Source organism: Oryctolagus cuniculus, chromosome 2, assembly GCF_964237555.1.
Source record: "Oryctolagus cuniculus chromosome 2, mOryCun1.1, whole genome shotgun sequence".
Classification (NCBI taxonomy): domain Eukaryota; kingdom Metazoa; phylum Chordata; class Mammalia; order Lagomorpha; family Leporidae; genus Oryctolagus; species Oryctolagus cuniculus.
The window spans coordinates 36,161,107-36,184,736 of record NC_091433.1 but is presented as its reverse complement, the minus strand read 5'-3'; the positions used below and the strand labels follow the sequence as shown (position 1 = coordinate 36,184,736).

General features: G+C 40.4%; 1 protein-coding gene across 3 annotated transcripts in view; it reads left to right on the top strand.

Annotated features, from left to right (window-relative positions):
- ATP8A1 (ATPase phospholipid transporting 8A1) overlaps nucleotides 1-23,630 on the top strand; it is a 262,162-nt gene that overhangs the window by 114,664 nt on the left and 123,868 nt on the right. For all 3 annotated transcript variants that reach the window (XM_070068174.1, XM_070068172.1, XM_070068173.1), the window contains 6 exons: nucleotides 5,297-5,369; nucleotides 5,753-5,858; nucleotides 7,247-7,329; nucleotides 9,381-9,430; nucleotides 14,975-15,044; nucleotides 21,755-21,839. In XM_070068174.1, coding sequence (XP_069924275.1) covers nucleotides 5,297-5,369; nucleotides 5,753-5,858; nucleotides 7,247-7,329; nucleotides 9,381-9,430; nucleotides 14,975-15,044; nucleotides 21,755-21,839 — 467 coding nt within the window. The remainder of the gene's footprint in view (nucleotides 1-5,296; nucleotides 5,370-5,752; nucleotides 5,859-7,246; nucleotides 7,330-9,380; nucleotides 9,431-14,974; nucleotides 15,045-21,754; nucleotides 21,840-23,630) is intronic.

The window sequence follows — 23,630 nt, the reverse complement described above, 5'->3', positions numbered from 1 at the left end:
GGAGCCAGGAGCTTCTTGTGGGTCTCCCATGTGGATGGCAAGGGCCCAAGCACTTGAGCCATCTTATGATGCTTTCCCAGGCCATTATCAGGGAGCTTGATCCAAAGTAGAGCATCTGGGACTCAAACCAGCACCTTGCCAGTGTTGCAGGTGGCAGCTTTACCCACTATGCCACAGTGCTGGCTCCTGTATATAATATTTTAATATGCAAATACACCACGAATTTTTTAAGCAACATACCAATAGAGTTTTGGATAATTTCTGATCTTTTGCCATTTAAAATGTGCTACAGGCCGGCGCCGCGGCTCAATAGGCTAATCCTCCACCTGCGGCGCCGGCACCCCGGGTTCTAGTCCCGGCCAGGGCACCAGATTCTGTCCCGATTGCTCCTCTTCCAGGCCAGCTCTCTGCTGTGGCCCGGGAATGCAGTGGAGGATGGCCCAAGTGCTTGGGCCCTGCACCCACATGGGAGACCAGGAGAAGCACCTGGCTCCTGGCTTCAGATCTGCACGGTGCACTGGCCGCAGCGTACTGGCTGCAGTGGCCACTGGAGGGTGAACCATCGGAAAAGGAAGACCTGTCTCTGTCTCTGTCTCTGTCCACTCTGCCTGTAAAAAAAAAAAAAAAAAAGTGCTACAAAAACATGTACATGTGCTACAAAGAACATTTGTACATGAAGCATTTTGTACTAGGTAAATTCTATAAATTCCTACAGCTAGAATAACAAGGTCATAGGATTTGAATTATTGCCTCAGTTGCACTTTAGAAATTATACCAAGTTACGGTCTCACCAGTAATATGTCTTCACTGTTTGCAAAGCAACACAGATTGTCAAAGTTTAGTTTCATTATATTGATAAGTTTATATTTCACTTCTCTTTTTGTAAGATGGACTATACATGTAAAGCCATTTGTGCTCCTTCTGTTGAACTGTGTTTATAAAAGTTGTTCATTTTCTACTGTACTATCATTATTTTAATTGAATTGTATGAGTTCCTTTTAAGTCATGGGAATTAATCTTTATAAGTTGGAAATGTTATTTCCCAGCTTGTCATTTGACTCTCACTTTGCTTGCAGTAGCTTTTTCCATGCAGAATTACTTATTTGGTAAGATTTAACTATTTTGTTTTCTAAGTTACATGAGGGTTCTTCAAAGAGTTCATAGAAAATGGAATTAAAAGATGTCTGTTTTGGTACAAAAGATTTTTACTTCACATTTTTTTCATAGTATGTATTCTACATAAACTTTACAAAAAACACCTCATTTACATTCAACTTTTTTTCACCAAAATAAGCTTATCTTTAGATTCTTTCTTCCATGAACTTTTTAAAAAATGTTTTTGACAGATTCAATATTGTTCATAGATATAATTCTTTTTTTTTTTTTTGTTAGAATGGAATTTATTAGGAAGAGTGGCTTTTTTTATTTCTTTTTTTTATTTAATAAATGTGAATTTACAAAGTGCAGCTTTTGTATTATTATGGCTTCCCCCTCCAACCTCCCTCCCTCCCGTGGCCCTCCCCTCTCCCACTCCCTCTCCCATCCCGCCCTTCATCGAGTTTCATTTTCAATTACCTTCATATACAGAAGATCAACTTAGTATACACTAAGCAAGGATTTCAACAGGCTGCCCTCACACAACCGCACAAGGTATAGTGTATTGTTTGACTAGTAGTGTTGTTTTTAAGTTTCATAGTAAAACACATTAAGGACAGAGATCCTACGTGGGGAGCATGTGCCCAGTGACTCCCGTTGTTGATTTAACAATTGGCACTCTTATTGATGAAGTCAGCAGTCACCCGAGTCTCTTGCCATGAGCTGTCTAGGCTATGGAAGCCCCTTGAGTTCACCAACTCTGAACTTGTTTAGTCAAGGCCGTATCACAGTGGAGGTTCCTTCCTCCCTTCCGAGAAAGGCACCTCCCTCCCTTCCGAGAAAGGCGCCTCCCTCCTTGATGGCCTGTTCCTTCTGCTGGGGTCTTGTTCACCAGGATCTTTCATATAGATTGTCTTTGCCACCATGTCATGGCTTTCCATGCCTGTGAGACTCTCATGGGCCTTAGATATAATTCTAAGACTATAATGATATTCCTTCCCACCCTCCTTTTCCCTCTCTACTTTCCCTCCCTTCCTCCCTCCCTTTCTTTCCTTTCTTAGTTTTTGAGATAACATAGTTTAAATTTATATTACAGTAAAAGGGCTTCACCAAATAAGAAGTTTAACAAGAAGAAAGATAAAAGATCCTAGTTTAATGGGAATATAGGGAACAGTTATAAACAATGATTGAATGGAAAAATGACCGTTTCACCGTATACAATAAATTTTTAAGTAATTGCAGATCATTAAAACTATAGTAGCGTAACATTCTTAACCATTGGTTTGACAAAGATATAAAGCGAAGTTTCACAAAACTTTTTTGCAGCAGTACTGATACACACAGGCCTTTCTTTACTTCTTGGTTTTTTGCTTTTGATTTTTTTTTCTTTTCTTTAATTTCAGCTCCCACATATAAGGGAGAACATGCAGTATTTGTCTTTCTGTGTCTGGTGTAAAGACCCTTATATATGATACCTTTTTCACTCCCAAATGATTTCTTTCAATTTCCCTATATCTTTAATACTTTTATTAAATTTTTGATCCATTTGGAGTTTATTTTGGTTTAAAGTGGAAAGTATGGATCCAATTTTCATTTTCCTTTTTTCTGATGGCTGTCATATAGACAAGAACCTTGAGTTTTAAAAATTTTGTGATCTGTACTATAATGTATGCAGGCTACTATTACTAATTCAGTCATAACTTAATGGATTTTCTCTTGATGTTTTTGCTGTCGGATTCTTCATTTTTGAAGAATAATTATCAGAAAGTAATTACTTGCAATGTATCATAGCTTTTTTGAATATTTTATTTCTGTATTTGAGAAGCAGAAAAGAGAACAAGAAAGTTCTCATCTGTTGATTCATTCCTTTAATGCCAGCAGTGGCAGGGACTGGATTGAGCCAAAGCCAGGAGCCTCCATCCAGGTCTCCCACATGGGTACTAGGAACCCAATAACGTGAGTCATCACCCCAGTCTCCCAGGGTCTCTCTGCATTAGCAGGTAGCTAGGGTCAGGGGCTAGAGCCAGGAATTGAACTCAGGCACTCGGATGTGGGACATGGACACCTCAACCGCTAGACCCAGCCGCTCAAGAAGCTATAATGTTATGGCTTTGTGGGCTTCCATGTTCATTGTTCCTCTGCTTAACAGTCACATGCCCTGCCTTATTGCTTCTTGGGAAACACCACAATGTCTCTGTCTCTTTGTGAACAATGTGCCACTTAGAAATTTCTATGAAAATTTTGATAAGTGCTGATGTTGGCTTATATTTTATATGTAAATAGTTTTTAAATTCGTGCACTTTTGTCAACTGACAGTTTATTGTTTTTACTTTTAATACAGCTGGTTCTTATTTTTAATGACATGAGCTTCCTAGCTTTATTTGTTTATTTTTATGACAAGTAACTGCTCCATGAGATTGCTGAGTGTGGTGGTGGGAGCTCCATTCCTAGTTCACCAAGCCCAGCTGTCTGATTAGAGGATGACTTATGTTTTTTTATGATCTTGGAAAAGAAGCTACTTTTTGGGAGAATTCTTATATTTATCATCATCATTTGTGGAAACCTTCATTGGGGAACAGAAAGTGGAAGATGTTCATGTAAATATTTCAATTGCATATCTAGAATTTCTCAATTATAAAAACATTTGAAAGTTGTGTCAGTTATGTTAACTGATTTATGAAATGAAAGTTACTGATGAGATTAATAAGGCATGTTTAGGTTTATTAAGGCTTTTAGTCTGGAAGTCTGTGGAATGAAATAGACTTCCTCATACAAAATGTTACTGTTAATATCTTTGACATATCAGTTTATCTAGCAAATAAATAAGGTATCGCTTCTCGGCCTTTTGGCTATGATCAAGTGTAGTACAAATAAGTAAGGTAGTATAACTATGAACTATTAATAAATACTTTCAAGATTTTATTTATGGCCAGCACTGCGGCTCAATAGGCTAATCCTCCACCTGCGGCGCCAGCACCCCAGGTTCTAGTCCCGGCCAGGGTGCCAGATTCTGTTCCGGTTGCTCCTCTTCCAGTCCAGCTCTCTGCTGTGGCCCGGGAAGGCAGTGGAGGATGGCCCAAGTGCTTGGGCCCTGCACCCACATGGGAGACCAGGAGAAGCACTTGGCTCCTGGCTTCGGATCAGCATGGTGCGCTGGCCGTGGCGGCCATTGGGGGTGAACCAACGGAAAAGGAAGACCTTTCTCTGTCTCTGTCTCTGTCTACTCTGCCTGTCCAAAAAAAAAAAAAAAAGGAAAAAAAAAAAGATTTTATTTATTTAAAAGGCAGAGTTAGAGAGAGATCTTCTGTCTCCCAGTACACACCCCAAATGGCCACAATTGCCAGGGCAGGGCCAGGCTGAAGCCAGGAGCCTGGAACTCAGTCTGGGTCTGCCGCATGAGTGGCATGGGCCCAAGTACTTGGACCATCACCTGTGCTTTCCCAGGTATATTAATAGGGAGCTTGATTGGAGGTAGAGCAGCCAGAAATCAAACCAGTGCTCATAAGAGATGCCATTTTAGGCAGCAGCTTAACCTGCTGCACCACAATACTGTCCCCAATGAATGTGTTTTAATAATAAAAATTTTTATAAAGTTCAAAGCGATAATCTATTTTTAATAAATGATAACAATTGGAGGAGAAATTTAATTTTTTTCTGTCTACCCATTGATAAATCATTTAAAAGTTTTTAGGTTTTTTTCCTCCGTCTTTGAAACCAGAGCCATAGTAGTAATGATGATGATGTGTTCAACTGCCTACAGGTGATATTTTGAGAATACTAATTATTGCATGCTAAGAAATATATATTTTATTATACTTCTGAGAAGTAACAGACTAAATTATTGCATGCAAATTAAGATGTATTTTATTATAAATGTTTAAGCTTCTTCCTTTGACTTTTGGGAGAAATATTTCATTGACAATACTTCATGTGTTCTGTTGTTTCAAATTCTATTCTCTTTCACTATTCATTCTTCTCAAGGGTTCTGACTTTAAAATATGAAGGTCTTGATATTTGACACGTGGACCTTGATGAGATTCTTTGTAACCTATAAAAATTACAATTAAAAACTTTTTGTTTAAATTGTGTTTGATTGACTAAAAGTTTGCAGGTAAAACAATTTACTTTAAAATCAAGTTATAAATACATCAGAAGACTTGTATATAAGTGAACCAAGTTTGCTTCATTTTTTTACCCCTAGGCAGAGCTCACAGTTTGGAGATGAAAAAACATTTAGTGACTCATCCTTGCTGGAAAATCTCCAAAATAACCATGTAAGCAGCATAAAACTAATATCTGTTTAGTAATGAATGAAAACTAATGAATGTTACTCTGAATTGTCTTTCAGGTTTATATATTTTTTACTTTCATGATCATTTTTAATAATTATCAATATCTGTTGCTACAAAATTCTTTTTACTTGTCCAGCATGTATTCATGATTGTATAAATGTTGAAAAAGTGAATGAGAAAGTACACAAATGAATAATTTGAGTAAAAATGTTTTCTTCATAACTGATTTTTGCTTCTGAGTTGGCTATTACCCCATATCCCAATTTCTAACAGCTACGTTCTTAATAGTTGTACATGATGTAATATTGTTATCATTGATGTCAAAACATTTACATGAAAAGGCTAAACTAATGTGTGTTTCTCAGCCAACTGCACCTATCATCTGTGAATTTCTCACAATGATGGCAGTGTGTCACACAGCAGTCCCTGAGCGTGAGGGGGAGAAGATTATTTATCAAGCAGCATCTCCAGGTACAAAGAAAGCAATTGTGAAATATGTTTCTGGGGAAAATCGTTGCAACATTCAGGACTGCTAGAAAAATTCGATTTAATTTGAAAAAGTAAGATAGCCAAATTGATTATGACTTTTAGATTTAAAAATGTTTTATTAGAAAAACTTTGACTTTCCAGATGAAAAACATATGTTTAAATACATAGATTTGTATGTGTAATTGCTGGCGTGGAACATAAGTTATATAGGAATTTGAATAATAAAATTCACACAAGTGGAAAAAGGGATATTTTATTTAAGCGTAATTTTTCTCTTCCTTGTAAATAATTAAACATAAGCTGTCAGTCATAAACTGTGTGTGAAGGCAGGCATACTGGAAAAGGAAGATCTGTTCACCTAAAAATAATGAGTGTGTATGTGATCTTCAGTAAGTTCATGGAACTGTGCATTGCAAAACAACTGTGCACGGCTTGCAAAGGTTTTTTGTATGAAAACAAACTTGTCTTGTAGCTACATTTCCCATGAATTTTTTGAGGCACCCTCATCTGTGGCTTCAGAACACAGTTTGGCTTACCCTTTGAAAATGATATGGAGCTTTTTGTTGAGTGAGGAAAGTTTGACGTATTTAAAGGAATTTAATAAAATATTTGTTAGTACACGTATCAATATAATTACACTTATTTAATATTTAGGCTTAGTTTTAAATATTTTCTGTATGAAGTTGGGTAGATTATCAATTTGACCATTGTAAAATTTTAGGAAAGAAGGAAAAAACTTTGGAGAAATTTGTTACATGCAAATGCTTCTAAACCACATTCTAAACTAGTTAGTACCTGTGACTTGTAGATTATGCCAAATTCCTAGAAAGCCTAAGAAATGTTACTTCTCATATGTTTAGACTAGAAACCATGCAAACAGGAACTAAGTAAATGTTTTCTTATTCCATACCCACCTCAGCAAAGGAAAGTTTTATACACTGCCATGACAGAAGTAATTAACATGTATGAAACATATATATAAAGCATTTAAACATATGTGAATTCCTCAATTGGTAGTATTAGTTATCTATATTTAACTTTTTGGTGGAAAAGAATAAAACAAGGCATTTTAGAAAGATTTTATAGAGAATATGCTGGACAAAGCAGCACAGTTACATTATCCTTAGGAAGGAATGACTAACAGACTTAATGTTCGCAAATACTACTCTGACATCTACGTGTCTCAGGCATGTAAGATTGTTTCTTCATTCCTTCAGCATTACCATGTAATTGAAAAAGAAATGGGCTTCAGTAACAGAAGATAGAATAAAAAGAATTTAAACAAAACTGCATTAAATAAATATCTTTCTATTGTATTTGGAATAATTTTTCCCATTATATATTTGCTTTCACTTGTTTTCCTGAAACAGATGAGGGTGCGTTGGTCAGAGCAGCCAAGCAATTGAATTTTGTTTTCACTGGAAGAACACCTGACTCAGTGATTATAGATTCAGTAAGTTATTTTTTTTAAGTTTCATTTTAACCAAAGTAATACACATGCCTAGATTCAAAAAGGAACCAGTAGGCTTATTTGAAATAGAAGCCCCCATCCCAGAAGCAACCATTTTCTGTCTTTTTGGCCATTTCCTTAGTCATTTATACATGTCTTATTTAAAAAAAAATGCACGATTCTTGATCTGTGTTTCATTCATCAGTTTTAGGTCTGTCTGTTGAATTTCTGTGTTGCGCATTGAGGGGGTATCTCTCCTGAACCTGCTCCCTTTTGCTTAACCCACCCCATATTCTCAATATTACTCTATTTCAGTGTTGGGTTAAGCAAGTATTAGGGCCAACTTTCTTTTCAAAGAAAATGGTTCCATTTCTTTTTATTTACTTTTCAGTAGTTTAAAGCCTTGAGGGGTACAAGTATCACATGGGTTCTGTATCGAACGGTGTTTGCAGCAGGGTTGTCTCGGAATTCTGCATGAAGCATGCCACCGTTTCCCTGAGCACGGGGGACCCTTCCCCAGGTTACTCAGGTTTGCCACCAGGAGTCACTGTGTTGTTCTTTGTACACATGGGCACATGCCTTGCCCAAGTAGAATTCAGTTTCATCTTGAACATAGACATTTGCAATTTTAAGAGCCTCTGTGTGCACCCTTTGGAGAGCACGCTTATAGCCAGCAAAAGAGACCTCGCTTATAGGCGGCAAAAAATGGCCTTGCACCACAGTCTTCTAGACATAGCTGCCTTTGAGAAGTTCTGGTCCCAGCAGGCTTCCACAGGCTCCAAAATTAGGCTCCAAAAAGTTAACCTGAGTTTTCACAAAATAAGATATGTGAATGACATAAAAAAATTGTTAGTCATTGAGGAAATGCAGATTTAAAAACACAAAAAGATCCCCCTACACACTCACCAAGAAGGCTGACGTTACAAACATTGTCACCTCCAGATATTAGAGTATAGGACAAGTGGAGCAATCACATATTTCTAGTAGTTGAGTAGAGTACACAGTCCATTCAGAAAAGCTTCTAATATTTTCTCTTGAAAGGGAACTTACATCTGCCCGCAATGACTGTACACTAGTTATCCCACAGGAGTGAAAGTTTACGTCCACAAAAAGACTGGTGGAGAACTGTTCACAGCAGCTTTAGTCATAACTGCCAAAAACTGGAATTAGCCAAATGCCCATCAATAGAAAACCAATCACAAATCGTGAGATATTTCTACCATGAAGTATCTAAACAATAAAAATGAGTTATTGATTGATGAATCTCAAAAGCATTATGTTGAGCAGAATAAATGCCTGAGACATAACAGTGCATCCCGTTTCACTTCATTTATATGCAGCTGAGAAGTGGTTTATGGTGATAGAAACCACGACAGTGGTGCCTCAGGGCAGGGAGATTGATGGGAGAAGCACACAGAGATGTTGATGGGGTGTTCCACATCTTGATTGGGTGGTGGGTATACACAGTATACCTTTGTCAAACTATATGATTTTTATTGAACTATACATCGAAGGTCTCTGCATTTTATTATATGTAAATTATATCTCATTTAAGAATCACTTAATATTTATATTGTATCTATAGCATTTATAGGTGAATATTGTTGTAGGCAGTAATTATTTTCTTTTTTTTAATTTTGTGTTTCCTGACACAAAATTACTTCCTAAATAAAAATTTTCCCCTTTATTTCCTTAAGGTAAATACCTCAGTATTCTTTTAATAGCTTCATTTTCTTTCTGTTACTAATTGTTCCCCATACCTCCCTAGTGCTCTCAGTCCAGCCGTTCCAGATAATCTGGCCGGTGGCGAAGCCCTCCATTCTCTGTCTGGGCTGGTTTTGCTCTGAAGTCTGCCTCTGTGGTACTTGGATTTCCTTTTGGTTTTCTCCTGTTCTGGACTTTCTGTTTCCTATATCTTAATTAACCTGAAAGTTAGTAAGTTCTCTTCTGTTCATGTTGACATTTTTATAATAAAACTTTATGGCCAGTATATATGTCCAAGAAGCCTAAGTGATTTCCAACTATATGTACTCATATATTCCATTTCTTCATAGCTGGGGCAGGAAGAAAGATACGAATTACTCAATGTCCTGGAGTTCACCAGGTAAAACACCTACTCTACGATTTGTATAGATATGATAATTTTCTCCCTTGTTTATTTTTTCTCTCTTAAATAACTAGAAAGTGTGCTTTGTTTTTATTTAAGTTTTTTCAGAAAAAATGTTAAAATCTTCAGTATGTTTTTAACTGCAATGTATGTGGATAAATCATGACAGTTTTCACAAAGTGTTGCAATCTGTGAGTCCTCATGAAAGTTCAGAAATCTTTCTGAAACACCACTCTCTGATTCAGAAGACTTCTGTATAGGACCAGGAGTCTATGGCTAATGATCTGAAAACATAGTTAGAGGCACCAAGGTTTATGTGGAGTAGAGATGAATTGGGAAGCACTGATTCTTACTATGTACTTGTTGTATCTGATTATCTTTGAGATTTGGAGAACTATATCCATCTTTGTGTTAGAAATGAGAGCATACAGCTGGCGCCACGGCTCACTAGGCTAATCCTCCCCCTGCGGTGCCAGCACCCCGGGTTCTAGTCCTGGTCGGGGTGCTGGATTCTGTCCTGGTTGCTCCTCTTCCAGTCCAGCCCTCTGCTGTGGCCCGGGAGTGCAGTGGAGGATGGCCCAAGTCCTTGGGCCCTGCACCTGCATGGGAGACCAGGAGAAGCACCTGGCTCCTGGCTTTGGCTCAGCACTATGCGCCGCCCACAGCAGCCATTGAGGGGTGAACCAACGGAAAAAAGGAAGACCTTTCTCTCTGTCTGTCTCTCTCACTGTCCACTCTGCCTGTCAAAAAAAAAAAAAAAAAAAAAGTAAAGAAATGCAAGCATAGGTTTCAAAATTGTCATGCTAAAATAAGCTTATCTTTTAATTCCTTTTCTAGAAACATTTTGAGTATCCTTGCATAAGACCAGTTACCATCCAGTAGGAAAGAACAGAAAACAAAGTGGTTATCCTACTTACTTTACTCCTTAAGGCCAAATAATAGAGGCCCTCAGCTACAGTCAGTGAGGTTTTGGTTTTTCACTCCCACATGACTGTGTAGTTTTCCAGCCAGCCGACCTTCTCATAGCATGATCTTTAAAGATTGCATCACCAGTCACAGGAGACTTTCAGTGTCAAGTCCATTAGGAAGTAGTGCCGCTCTCCAAGGAAATATGTACCCATCTTTTTTTTTTTTTTTCCTGGAACTCTCTCCATGGAAGAAGGCACATATGTACACTGCCTTGGAGAGGCACTTCCTTTTCTATGCCACCTTTGATTGCTGTCTTTTTTTTTTTTTTAAATGTATTTGAAATAGTTACACAGAGAGAGAAGGAGAGGCAGAGAGAGAGAGAGAGAGAGAGGTCTTCCAGCCACTGGTTCACTCTCCAGCTGGCCACAATGGCTGGAGCTGCAATGATCAGAAGCCTGGAGCCAGGATCTTCCTCCAAGTCTTCCACACGGGTGTGGGGGCAGGGGCCCAAGGACTTGGGCCATCTTCTGCTTTCCCAGACCATAGCAGAGAGCTGGATCAGAAGTGGAGTAGCCAGAACTCGAACTGGAACACATATGGGATGCTGGCATTGCAGGCGGTGGCTTTACCCGCTACACCAGAGCGCCATCCCCTTGGTTTCTGTCTTGCTTGGTAGTGACCACAGTCCCATAGTTAATAACAAAAACATAATGAGGTCTGTCCAATTTATTAGGTAAATCCTGTCTTCTTTCCCTCTGTGGTCCGAAAGTCTCTAAAGAGAATAAGTAAGAAGCTGCAAGATGAACTAGAGTAGAGTATTCCCAAAGTACATTGTGTCAACAACAATGATTGTTTCTTATAAGCCAACTTGTATTATATCTGATATATTATAAATAGTATATTCATTGGTATTTGTATATGTTTTTTAAACACACACTTGGAAAGTACTATCTTAAGTGTCATGAAGAAAAATAAAGCAGTCAGGAGTTTTGGTTCTTCCAGGATGCTGTGAGGCAAATGAGTTTAAGAAAGGAACTAGGAAAAGTGAATCTGGTGCTGTTAAAATACTCTCTGGAGGGGCCGGCGCTGTGGCATAGTAGGTTAATCCTCTGCCTGCAGTGCCACATTCCCATATGGATGCCGGTTCTAGTCCCGGCTGCTCTACTTCCAATCCAGCTCTCTGCTATGGTCTGGAAAAGCAGTAGAAGATGGCCCAAGTCCCTGGGCCCCTGCACCCACGTGGGAGACCGGGAAGAAGCACCTGGCTCCTGGCTTCGGACCGGTTCAGTTGCGGCCATTTGGGGAATGGACCAGTGGAAGGATGACCTTTCTCTCTGTCTCTCCCTCTCACTGTCTGTAACTCTACCTCTCAAATAAAATAAAATCTTTAAAAGGGGTTTACATGAGGATGAGAACAGTGAAATTACAGGGGAGTTGATGAATCCACATGTCTTTGGAGGGATTTCTATGAAACTTTGAGGAATGAATATGGAGGGGGGAAGCAGGGAAGAGTTAGGGTTCCTGGCATATATAACCGGGCAGATGGAAGTACGACTTTACATAGAGGACAGAAGTGGAGTAAGAGTAGATGTCTGGGATTGCTGGATTTTAGATGCCTGCACGATATACAAGTAGAAGAGGCAGATAGGCAGTTGGATATAAGTACCTGAATCATAAAAAGGGAGACTGATGGCTGAAGTGCCAGTTTTGTAGTCATTGCTCTGTGAATGATATTTAAAGCCATGAAAATGGATGAAATTTCCTGGAAATAAAATTTTAAGTGAAGGGAAAGTGGAAAGCTGGCAACTGAGCCATGAGCAACTCTTAATTTGTAAGGTTTGATTAGATTTGAAAGGAATCCGCAAAGGAGACCACTCCGTTGCTAGAAACGTAGAGGACAGAGAGGGGATGCCAGATACCACAGAGCCAAGGGAAGTGGGGTAGGGAGAGGGTAGCCATCTGTGCCAGAGACTGTGCAGGTTATGCTAGATGTGGCCATTGGTTGGAAGGGAGAGGAAAGAAGTGAGTTGGCAAAGATTAGGAATGAACAGGCAGTAAGTAGAGACTTTGTATAATGATGGATTGGAGAAATTAAGCCCTGAGGAGGAGTGAGGAAAGACTTGAAAGGAGATGTGGCTTGGTGGAGAGGGCGTGGTTGGGGTGAGTTTCATAGGGGAGAAACTAGAGCTCGGTGCACACAGATTAATAGGTCCATCCTTCACAGAAGGAGAGATGCAGATTCAGGACAGATCAGTGTGACTTTTGGAGTGAAGTTAATGAGAAAGGGGAATGAAAGAGTGCTCAAAGACAAGTGGAAGGAAGGCCAGTGAGAACCCAAGAAACATTTCCTCCACTGTAACAGGAAAAAAAAAAAAAAAGATGCTGCCCATGTAGCTACACATAGAGGGTCTTTTTAAAAATTTTATTTATTTGAGAAATAACATAAGGGGAAAGGGAGAGAGAACGTGTGCTGCCATTTGCTGGTTCACTCCCCAAATGCCTGCAATGTCCAGGGCTGGGCTGGAATTGAAGCTGGAAACCAGGAACTCAAACCAGGTCTCCCATGGGGAGGGCAGGAACCCAGTTGTAGCCATCCGCATTGCCCACTAGTCCATAATTAGCAGGAAGCTGAAGTCAGGAGCTGGCTCTAAGCATCAAACTCATGTAATTCAATATGGGACAGAGGCATCCTCACCAGTGGACTAAATGCCCACTCTGACACGTAGGATACAATAGCAGAAAGAAAAGGGATTTCTTACCTGAGGCTTCCATCAATGTAAATTGCAAAAATTCAGAGGATCCAGAGTTGGGCGGGGGGAATGTAGGAGATTGGGAGAATGGAGAAAGTATCCCATAATCCTGTAAAGGGTGAGAGAGCAGGCTGCTTAGAGAGATGTATGGACTCATTAGTCATTAGCTGTACAAAGCACCAAGTTGGTGTTGCATATCACATATTTTCTAATCTCTGTGGCTGGGTGCCTTTTCTCTAGCAATGTCAACTTACTCTGATGTGCCACTAATTCCATCTTCCTGCCGGTGTACACCCTGGGAAGCAGCAGGTGCTGGTTCAGTTACATGGGTCCTTGCCCTTATATGGGAGACCTGGATTGGGTTCCAGTCTCCTGACCTTGGCCTGATCTCACCTGATGGAGCCAATTGTGGAGTGAACCCACAAATGGAAGGTCTCTCTACCTCTGTCTAACTCTGTCTCTCTGCCTCTCAAATAAATATATGCAAATAAAAATTTTTTAAATAAAGAAGAGGGCTCCAGCTCACCCAGGATTGGGGGATCTTACCAGGAGAAGATAAAGGAACTGGATGAGTTTGGGACAACATTATCAAAGCTGGATTAAGAGGGGCGTGAAACAAGAAAGGCTATGATAGGAACAATAAAGGAGGCTCAAATAAATATATTCCTAAAGTACAAGAGTGGAGTAGAGAATAGGGCAGTAATATCATAGTGGTTATGGATGTAGAAACAGAGAACTTAGATATTTCTAAATGCCTCTAAAAGAAACTTCTGGCCATTGGCTACATTAGCATGACTGCCTCTCTTAATTGAATTCATTTCCTTTTCTTTTAGCAGTGGTGTACTGTATGGTGAAATAAAGATGCATTCAGTTCTGCCAAGAATGCCCATACACTCTTGAATGAGTTCTATAGGATGCTGTACTGGTTCATTGTGTTCACTGTTGTTAGCTGCCTCTGTAACAATGTGTTGAGGGAGGTTGTACTTTGGACTCAGTTTTTATTAAACTGCTTAAGTCACCAACTCCATGTTAAGAGGTCTGTGCCCATCAGTGTAGCTCAGGTTTTGGGGGTTTTGTGTGTGTGTGTGTGCATCTATGATGCCAGTGGTTAGCTATTAATGATTGAAAACAATGGTTGTGGGAACCTAAGGTTTTTTTTTTTAATGGATTTATTTACTTCAGTGGCTGAATGAGAGAGAAAGAGGGAGAGATATTCCATCCACTGATTCAGAGAGAGAAATCATCATTTGTTGGTTCATTCCCCATATGGCTGCAACAGATTGGGCTGGGCCAGACCCAGAGCCTGGAACATAGGTGTAGGAGCCCAAGCTCTTAGGCCATCCTCCACTGCTTTCCCAGGAGCATTAGCAAGGAGCTGGTAGATCAGGGTACCTTATGAGATGCCAGCATTGCAGGCAGTGGCTTAACCCACTGTGGCCCAGCACTGGCCCCAGTAAGTTGTTTTAAAGCACTAGTATTTGTCTTTCTGTGTGACTTGGTATGGACTTAAAATTGATGAGTATTCTGCTTTTTATAAAAACTGTAACATACAATTTATCTTCTAAGATACTGGCTTAATTAAATATGTTTTCAAACCTCAGAATATTAAACTAGGACTCCAGTCTGTTGGGTACTCACTCTTGCAGATTTTTTGGGAGCTATTTTGGAAATAACTCCTCCAGGGCAGTCAATGGTGCCTTAAAGAACACAGCGTAATTTTCAACTGTATCCCAAGGGCATAGTCTATGGGTGTGAAAGAATAAGGTTCATAATTTGGCCCAATTTATTTCTTCACTGTGAGTATTAAAAGATGTGAAGCATGACAAACACATATATGTGCATCCTCTGTGTGATGACACTTTATGGAAAACCTTTCTTTCAGCGCCAGGAAAAGAATGTCAGTGATTGTTCGCACTCCATCCGGGAAGTTACGACTTTACTGCAAAGGAGCTGTAAGTTTTTATTTTTATTTTTAAAAGTTTTGATTTATAATGATTTACCGTGTATGTGGTAGGCATTCTGCTATGGAAACGTAACACAGATGTTTAGCATGAAGCTGCTGACACCCACTTCTGTTGGAGTTTTATAGTAATACTGTCCTGGTGAAATGTAGAATTCCTTCTGTGGGTAAATTTGGTGCTCAGAAAATGTTTGGCCTAGGTTATTTTTATAATTCAATATTTATACATAATATTTGAGGTTTATGTTATATAAACTATGTTAGAAACAACTCAATTAAGAAAGTATCTTAAAAGTTTATGATATATAGTGATCCACTCCAGTTGGAATCTATTTTTTAAAAGACCACAGAATTGGGAGATGGAGGGAATTGGATCACAATGACTGCTATCATTTTTTCATTTGGTGATTGCTATTTGTCTTGCGTTGTTATAATTATAACAGAATTTCTGACTACTGGTTGGCTTTGGAAGATTGGCAGGTTATATTGACAGAAACAATAATATGTCATTCTAATTGAACTTTCCTAGTTAAAATATGTTTACATTCATGGAAAAATGAGAAATTACTAATTAACGCCTTTGACATTAAAATCAGTCGATGTTTTCCTTCTGAATTGCACTTTCCCAGTCACTAGTTTATAAACTCATCAACTTGTACTTTTCCAATTTAACTATAATTAACAACCTGGCTTTATCATTTGGAAACTGAATTTAAGAAGTCCAAGTCTACTTTTTAAATTCATATTGAGAATGTTCAACCTTTGCTTTGAAAGCATTGAAATGAAACTTGAATGAACCCTTAGTTTTCAAATATTTTGTTAGAATTAGTTCATGATGTCGTATGAATTAGTTTTAGAATTCTTTTGGTTTTGTATTCTTATAGATTCAAACATCCAGCATTTATTATTTATATATATTTTTATCCCTGGACTTTGAACTGAATTTTTGGAGATATAAGCATAACACCTAAGACTTGTCAGGAGCTTAACCAGCCATGGAAATGTGTATATATGCGTGTGTGTGTGTGTGTGTGTGTGCCCTTACAGCATAAGGGTATATTGTAAAGAAAATTTTTCACATCCTGGAGGTAATATGCAGTGATAAGGGACTAATGAGGAGCCTTTAAGACCTCTCACTTGAAGTGGTTGGTGTATGTTCAGTTTACAACACCCAAAGCACACACTTCCTTTTTTAGCTTTGAATAGTTTTGTAGCTAGAAACTTTGGGGAGGAAAAGCCTTGAATGCAAAAAACACCAAACTTCTTTTTTTAATAGCTGCAGAGATAGCTTGCATTTATTAACTTATTCCATTGTTTCCTGTCACTCCCAAATTAGCTATGAAATGTGGTTAAGTAGTAAAGAGACATTAATATGTAAAACAGCAAGGAAAGTTTGGAAACTACTTCCAGTTTGCCTGGAAATATGGATGTGAGTCAGGTCATTTTTTTTTTCATGCTCAAGAATTTGTGCTTTTTTTTCCTTGTCATTTGGGAACAGGATTTAAAGCTCAAAAAAGATGTATACAGAGAGCTAGCTACCAGTTCAGGCCATTAACAAAGACCAGGCAACAGTTGGTAGGAATGAACCAGTACAGTTGCAGAGAAGACGATAGGAAAAAGATTTAGAACTTAGTAATTGATTGCATGGGGGTGAAGGGAAAGATTATCTAGGATTATTATTGGATTTCTCTTGCCTAACTGAGTCAACTATCTAGGACCACTTACCAAAATAGAAACTTGGGATCTACATCCGGGCCATCAGGCAGGGATGCCTGGATTTCACAGGGGAAGGAGTCCAGGGTGTTTAGTTTTATTTATTCACATATGTGATTGGAAATTAAAAGCAAGGGATTGAAGAGATCTTATGTGAAGAAAGTAGTGTGTATAAAAGGGAAGTAGAGAACCAGGAAGGGACATTGAAGTTTGGAGAACTTAAACTGTTGAGTCCATGGTAGAGTGATCAGCAGGTGATAAGAACAGCAGAAAACCTAAGCAGAGTGCACTGAGAATTCATCATTAACATTGTCCAGTCAAGATAGCCCAGTGTGTTCCTACTTTGATGTACCTTCTCTAATCCAAAACATGGCAACAATGGAGATAGTATAAAGAGAAATTTGAAAGATAAAATCCTGGCTCAAAAGCAAGATAAATGTCTTTGTAGATCAAATGGAAAACCAGAGAGATTCCTTGAAGTTCTTGAGCCAGGTGGGGTGGGGAGCATGCAGGATTGGCTGGAATTTGGCTTCTGTGGGAGTATGTGAGCAAACAGTTCTGCTTGTAAAATGCTTATGGGAGCCAGCCTCCCTGCTCCGATGCCTGACAGTGGCGAGCTTCCCCAGTTATGGAAAGAGGCTGAGGAAAGCTCATGCCAACCGCTGCAGGGGTTGTACACGTGCAAAGCCACGAGATTGGCATGCGTGCAAAGAGGGGCTCAGAAGGAGCAAAGCTTGGAGGCACACAAGAAAATTTCATACCAAGGGTGGTAATGAGCAACGTCAACAAATGGAAATGGATTGACTCAAGATTATTTCGGCTGTATAGACCAGTCTCACAGAGGATGTTTAGAGGTGGAAAAAAAAAAGACAAATATATAAATTCCAACTATTTTTAATCAAAAAGAAATTAGGAGGGAATATAAAGATACATGTAAGATAAATTACATAATTATATAATTTAACTTATAAATTAAATATAAATTTTTTAGATCAAGAAATGGGATAAATTTTATATTATACACAATTGAAGGGGTAGAGACAGAGTTAGTGATCTGGAATACAGTGCTGACTTGACCACATCACAATATAATGACCCTGTGTGTGTGCATATGTCTGTAGGTATGTGTGTATGGACGACTTATTTTTTTCTGATCTTTCCGAATTTTCTACGATAAAGTTGAATTGCTTTATTAATTTTTAATTTTTTTTAAAGATTTATTATTTTACTTGAAAGAGCTACACAGAGAGAGAAGGAGAGGCAGAGAGAGAGAGGTCCTCCATCCGCTGGCCCACTCCCCAATCGGCCACAATGGCCGGAGTTGTGGCAAGCCGAAGCCAGGAGCCAGGACCTTCCTCCAGGTCTCCAACATGGGTACTAGGGCCCAAGGGCTTGGGCCATCCTCCACCACTTTCCCAGGCCACAGCAGAGAGACAGACAGGAGCAACCAGGACTCGAATCAGAGCCCATATGGGATGCCGGCACTGCAGGTAGTAGCCCCACCCGCCATGCCACAGCACCAGCCCCAATTTTTAAATTTAAAAAAAAAAAGAAGTACTCAATATTCCCTTTATATCCATGAAAATAAGCAACTTAGGAAGTTACATTTTTTTTAAGATTTTATTTATTTGAAAGACAGAGGTACAGAGAGAGGTAGAGACAGAGAGAAAGGTCTTCCATCCACTGGTTCACTCCCCAGATGGCCGCAACGGCCAGAGCTGCGCCGATCTGAAGCCAGGAGCTTCCTCCAGGTCTCCCATGTGGGTGCAGGGTCCCAAGGACTTGGGCCCTCTTCCACTGCTTTCCCAGGCCATAGCAGAGAGCTGGATGGGAAGAGGAGCAGCCAGGACTAGAACCAGCGCCCATATGGGATGCCAGCGCTTCAGGCCAGGGCTTCAACCCGCCGAGCCACAGCGCTGGCCCCAGGAAGTTACATTTATGTGAGTAAAAATTTATTCAAGAAAGTAAGACTCCTGCTAAAAAAAAAAAAAAAAAAAAAAAAAAAACTTACATACCAGAGGAAGAATTAGAAACTTGGCTAATAAGGGTAATACTGTTGGAGCCTTAGAGTGATGAAAAGTTCAAACTGGGTATCTCTTAAATAAAATTCTATACCATGACAAACCAACCACATCTGAAGGTAGCTATTTTTAGCAGCTCAGTACCACCTCAGAGGCAGAGTGCAGATCATTCTGAACTGCACACACACACACAGAAAATCCTTGTGGTACTTGGGTGTAAATCTGGGTGTGCCTCATGTCTTTGGCAGGTGTCCCTGTGCAAAGGGGCCCAGGCTTCCTATAGCAGGTCAGCCCTGCCTTGCTGTTTCACTTGACAGCAAGAGCAAATTCCTTGATGGAAATAGACTAATTTATATCAAGATTTCCCAGATAATTCCAATATTGATTGCTGTTCTTTTTTCTCCACTGCTATCTTCTTATTAACAAAATTTCTAACACCTACCAAGGCATAGAGAACCTCAGTCTAAAAGAGGAATAGGAAAATTTAGCTTTTTGAATGAAAACTCCCCAAAGAGGATGATTAATCATGAGGCTAAGCTTCTTTGAAACCCAAGGCTCTTTACTTGTGAGTCTACTCTGCCATGCAGCTCCCACAGCAGCAGTCCTGGCTGTCTGGTTTCCCTTACACAGGACCTGGACACCAGATAAGTAGCTCTGGCAAGGATTTTCCCTGCGTGTGACCCCAGAGGCTGCAGGTGCTCTCCTAGGGCATGCTTGTGCTTCAGGTCCTGGGAAGATACCTCTCTCGGTACCTGGCAGTGTGCCGAATTCCTGCTTTAACCCTCCGAATAAAGCAGTGGCAGGATGGGTGTAAAAGGATAGGTGTGTATTTGTTTTTCACTTGTAACATGGCCCACTGAGATCCTCATCTGGAAGCACTGCGTAATGCGGAGGCCACATTCTGCTCCTGCCTTTCTCCGTGCTGAGGGGAAAGGTGGGGAATTAGTTTCCTGGGTTCCAAGTATCAGTATCTTCCACCAAGGTTTGGATACACTGCAGGATTTATTCTTCCTAACCATGTTACTTATCACTTTTGTTTTCCTGATTTTAAATTTAAGGAAGAGTTTTCTTGATGGTAAAGTGACCTATTTGAATTTCACTGACAATCTCATGAGCTTCTGGAAAAACACTAGAATTCATAAGTTACACATTTCAATCTCAGGAAGGTGCCATGAGGGGAAATGATCATTTCCTTCTGCTTTGCCCCCTTCTGATTCTGCCACTGAAAAAATGAAAAGAAATTCGTAGTTGAGGCCTGGAATATTCCATCTGGTTTGAGGTCACTAAGTTCTGTTTCTCTCAAGGGTTCTAAATCATACACCATTAGTCTCCTTCCAGATCTCAGCCCTGAGACTAGGGTTCCCAAAATGGGTTATACCACTGAGAAAGAAATTGCAGGTAAATGATTTATTGTTTCCTGGTCTAATAAAACCATCAAGAACTAAATAGTAAAACTCGTAAAAACATTAAACCAAAGCTGGAGAGCAACTAAAGAAGCAGCAAGCAAATGACAGAGGTGCAAAAACTAGAGAAACATAAGTGGCTCGTAAAGCCAAAGTTAAAGGGACTTTAAAAATAATCCAGTAGTCGAATTTTACAGATAAAGTAAACTGAGTCTTAAAGCTGAAGTGACACCCAGAGAAATATTCTGCCATTTCGGACAGTTTTGAAGTTTGCCCCAGGTTCTCCCCACTATACCAGATTTAGTCCTGTACTTCTTGAAGTCTGAGCAGAAATCCCATAAAGACACTCTAAGCCCTAGAAGGTTCTGTGCCCCAATGCTGTTACACTCCCTAGGGATCCCCTGTGCACGCTGGCATTGTAAAGTCCTGACAGGTACTGCAGCAGGGCCACAAGATCCTGGGCTTTGTCCAGTCGAGCTCCCCAACCTGTTTCTTGAAACAGTCTCTGGACTGTGCCCCTTTGTAGCAACTCTTGAATCCTGCAACTCTGGTATGTGATACCTAATACAAAATTAAAAAAAAAAAAAAAAGGCAGGTATGAAACTGATACTTTATGATTTGGTTATTGTCTATAAGCTTGTCTATTTCCTGTGGAACAGTGATCTTTCTACTTTTTACTTATTGAACATTATGGTTTCTGGTGCATTAAGCCTGTGCTTATAAATTGGAAGTATGTTGTTGGCAAAAAAGGGGAAGGGAGGAAGGGAGGAAGGGAGGAAGGGAGGAAGGGAGGAAGGGAGGAATGGAGACTGAGCCAGGGAGGGAAGTATGCTTAGCTTTTGAGAATTGTGTCTATGAAATAATGTGAAATCTTTTTTCTTTATAATAAAAACTAAAAATACATAAAAAAAAAAAGGTGTAAAAAGGAAAAAAAAAAAACCCTTCAGGGATGGGGGCGATCTTGCTGCCTGTGGGAAGTGAGCGAGGTGTTGCTAGAATGAGGTTGTGAACACTGGAGTGGTAGAGGTGTGCTTGGAAAGAAGCAGGTCTAGAACTTTACCATTGTCCCTTGAGGTCTGCAGGGGACCGATCCAGGGCGCCGCCAGGACCCCGGAATCCGCAGATGCTCAGGTCCCTTATATAAAATGGGGGCTAAGTGCATGTAACGCAGGCACATCCTCCCGTATACTTTCATTCCTCTCTAGATCACCTCTAATACCTAGTCCACTGTAAATGCCATGTAAATGGTTGTTCTACTGTATGACGCAGGGAATAGAGACCAAAAACGAAGTCTGTGTGTGTACAGTACAGATGCGGCCATCAGAGGCCTCCCTTCTCTTATGCTCCAAGGTTGGCTGACTGCATGGATGAAGAACCTTCATGTACAGGAGGCTCTCTGTGTCTGAGCTGTCAGTGAGGAAGCAGTGTTAGTAGACAAACAAAACCAGTGCTAAAAGCGATTGCTTGTTTTTATACTGACTTGCAGCCAGTAATGTTGCCAGCATCAACTGCATTAAACTCAGAATGCTTGCTTAAGTACATTGTACCTTCTGTCTACTTTCCAGGACACTGTAATTTATGAGCGACTGGCAGAGACTTCAAAGTACAAAGAAATCACTTTAAAACATTTGGAACAGTTTGCTACAGAAGGTGAGTGTAATAGCAATACAGTATGATTAAGTAAAAAGAGAGGGCAGGCATTTGGCCTAGCAGTTAAGATGCCCACATCCCATATCAGAGTGCCTATGTTCAGCTCTCAGCTCCAGCGCCTGACTCCTGACTCCTGCTGATGCAGCCCCTGGGAGGCAGCAGTGATCACTCTACCAGCCACATGAGAGATCTGGATTGAGTTCCAGGCTCCTGAGTTTGGCTGGACCTAGCCACTCTTCTCTCTCTCCCTTTCTCCATCTCCCTCTCCCTGTGTATGTGTATGTCTCTCTTTCTGTCCAATAAATAAATAATAACTACTTTACCTCTCAAACAGTTCTTTAGCAAAAGAAGCAAGAGTCAAAGAGCTGAAATGTTCTAGGCTGAGTAAGAGAAGAAATAAATAAACTTATAGAGCTATTAAAAATGTTACTGAATTTAGTTTTAACTCAAGACTTTGTATTGAAAACTTATGGAAATAGTTACTACATCTAGTTACAACTCAAGACGTTTTAACAAGTCCCTTCCACACACTGTGTGTGTGGCCTGTGAACCCTGGTAACCAAGCTTAGTGCTGCCCCCCGTCCTCGCAAAGTGCCCACCACACCGAGACCAGGCAGCACATGGTCTGCAGAGAGGGTCAGATAAGATGGAAGGCAGCGGGACTTGTGAAGCATTAGGGGCAGTTACTGCAGGAATGTCTGGTCTTATCTCCAGACTTGACAGCAGTGGTCACAGCTGGGGCCTGCTCTCCCAACTGCCTTTTCACTCCTGTGGCCTTCGGCTGGAATGTCACCAGTGGCCCCCGTCCAGACCTCCAACTCCTTCCTCTTCCTCTTAGTCCAGGCTGAGAAAAGATAGGAATGTTTTTGAAAAACTCTAGACAAAAACAAACAGCTAAACTTTGAAAAGCAAAGATACTAAGAAACTTCTCCCAATTCTCCAAGATGCAGGAGCATACACACACGCATGTCCATGGCATTCGCATTCCCGAAGGCCCTGCCTTAACTGGCAGTCGTGGGGCAGCCTACCCAGCATTCAGCACAGGCTATGTGTTCCTTTGTGGAGGTCAGGGGACAGATTTCTCCTCTATAAGATGGTGAAGGCACTCCAGCCCTCAGACAGATTTGAACTGGCGCAGCCCCGGCCTCCACCCTGTTGTTTCTGGCTCCGGGTTAAATGATTCTTGTACTCTATGGCAGCCCAGCCAAGTTGCCAAGAGAGAAAAACATCCCCTCCTACAGCCCCAAGACCCAAGTTCCATTCTCAGTGATCTGGCAACAGATAACCTTCCTGCTTTCTTGGAAAGTAGAGTCCTCTGGGTATTTTATGTCCTATGCTGTTTGCTTGTTAAACCTGACGTTTTTGTGCAAGCACTTATTATTTGAGTTGCAACCACAAGAATAGAGCCTGGTCCTACCATACACTTAGGATATGAGCTAACTGCCTCCTTGCATGGCTGAATAATGCTCTTGCCTTATCCTTCTTCCAGTCCATCTCCTTTTCTCTAAAGGTGAAATGAGTTACAACTCTGAGCGCTGGGCATCACCTGCAGCATCAGCCTTGACCACTTTCCCAGGGCCCACCTGATGGCTATCCTTTTTTGCTATTAACTCTCAACTAAGACTTTTTTTTTTTACACAAAGTTACAGTGGTAATGAGCAGCAATAAATACCATCAGGGGTCACAGTAGGAGGAAGGTTCCTCCAGCCCCAGTACACCCCACTGAACTCTCTCCCTTCCTTCCTCCCTGAACATCTACACAGCCGCTGTTAGGAGTCAGCCACTGTGCAT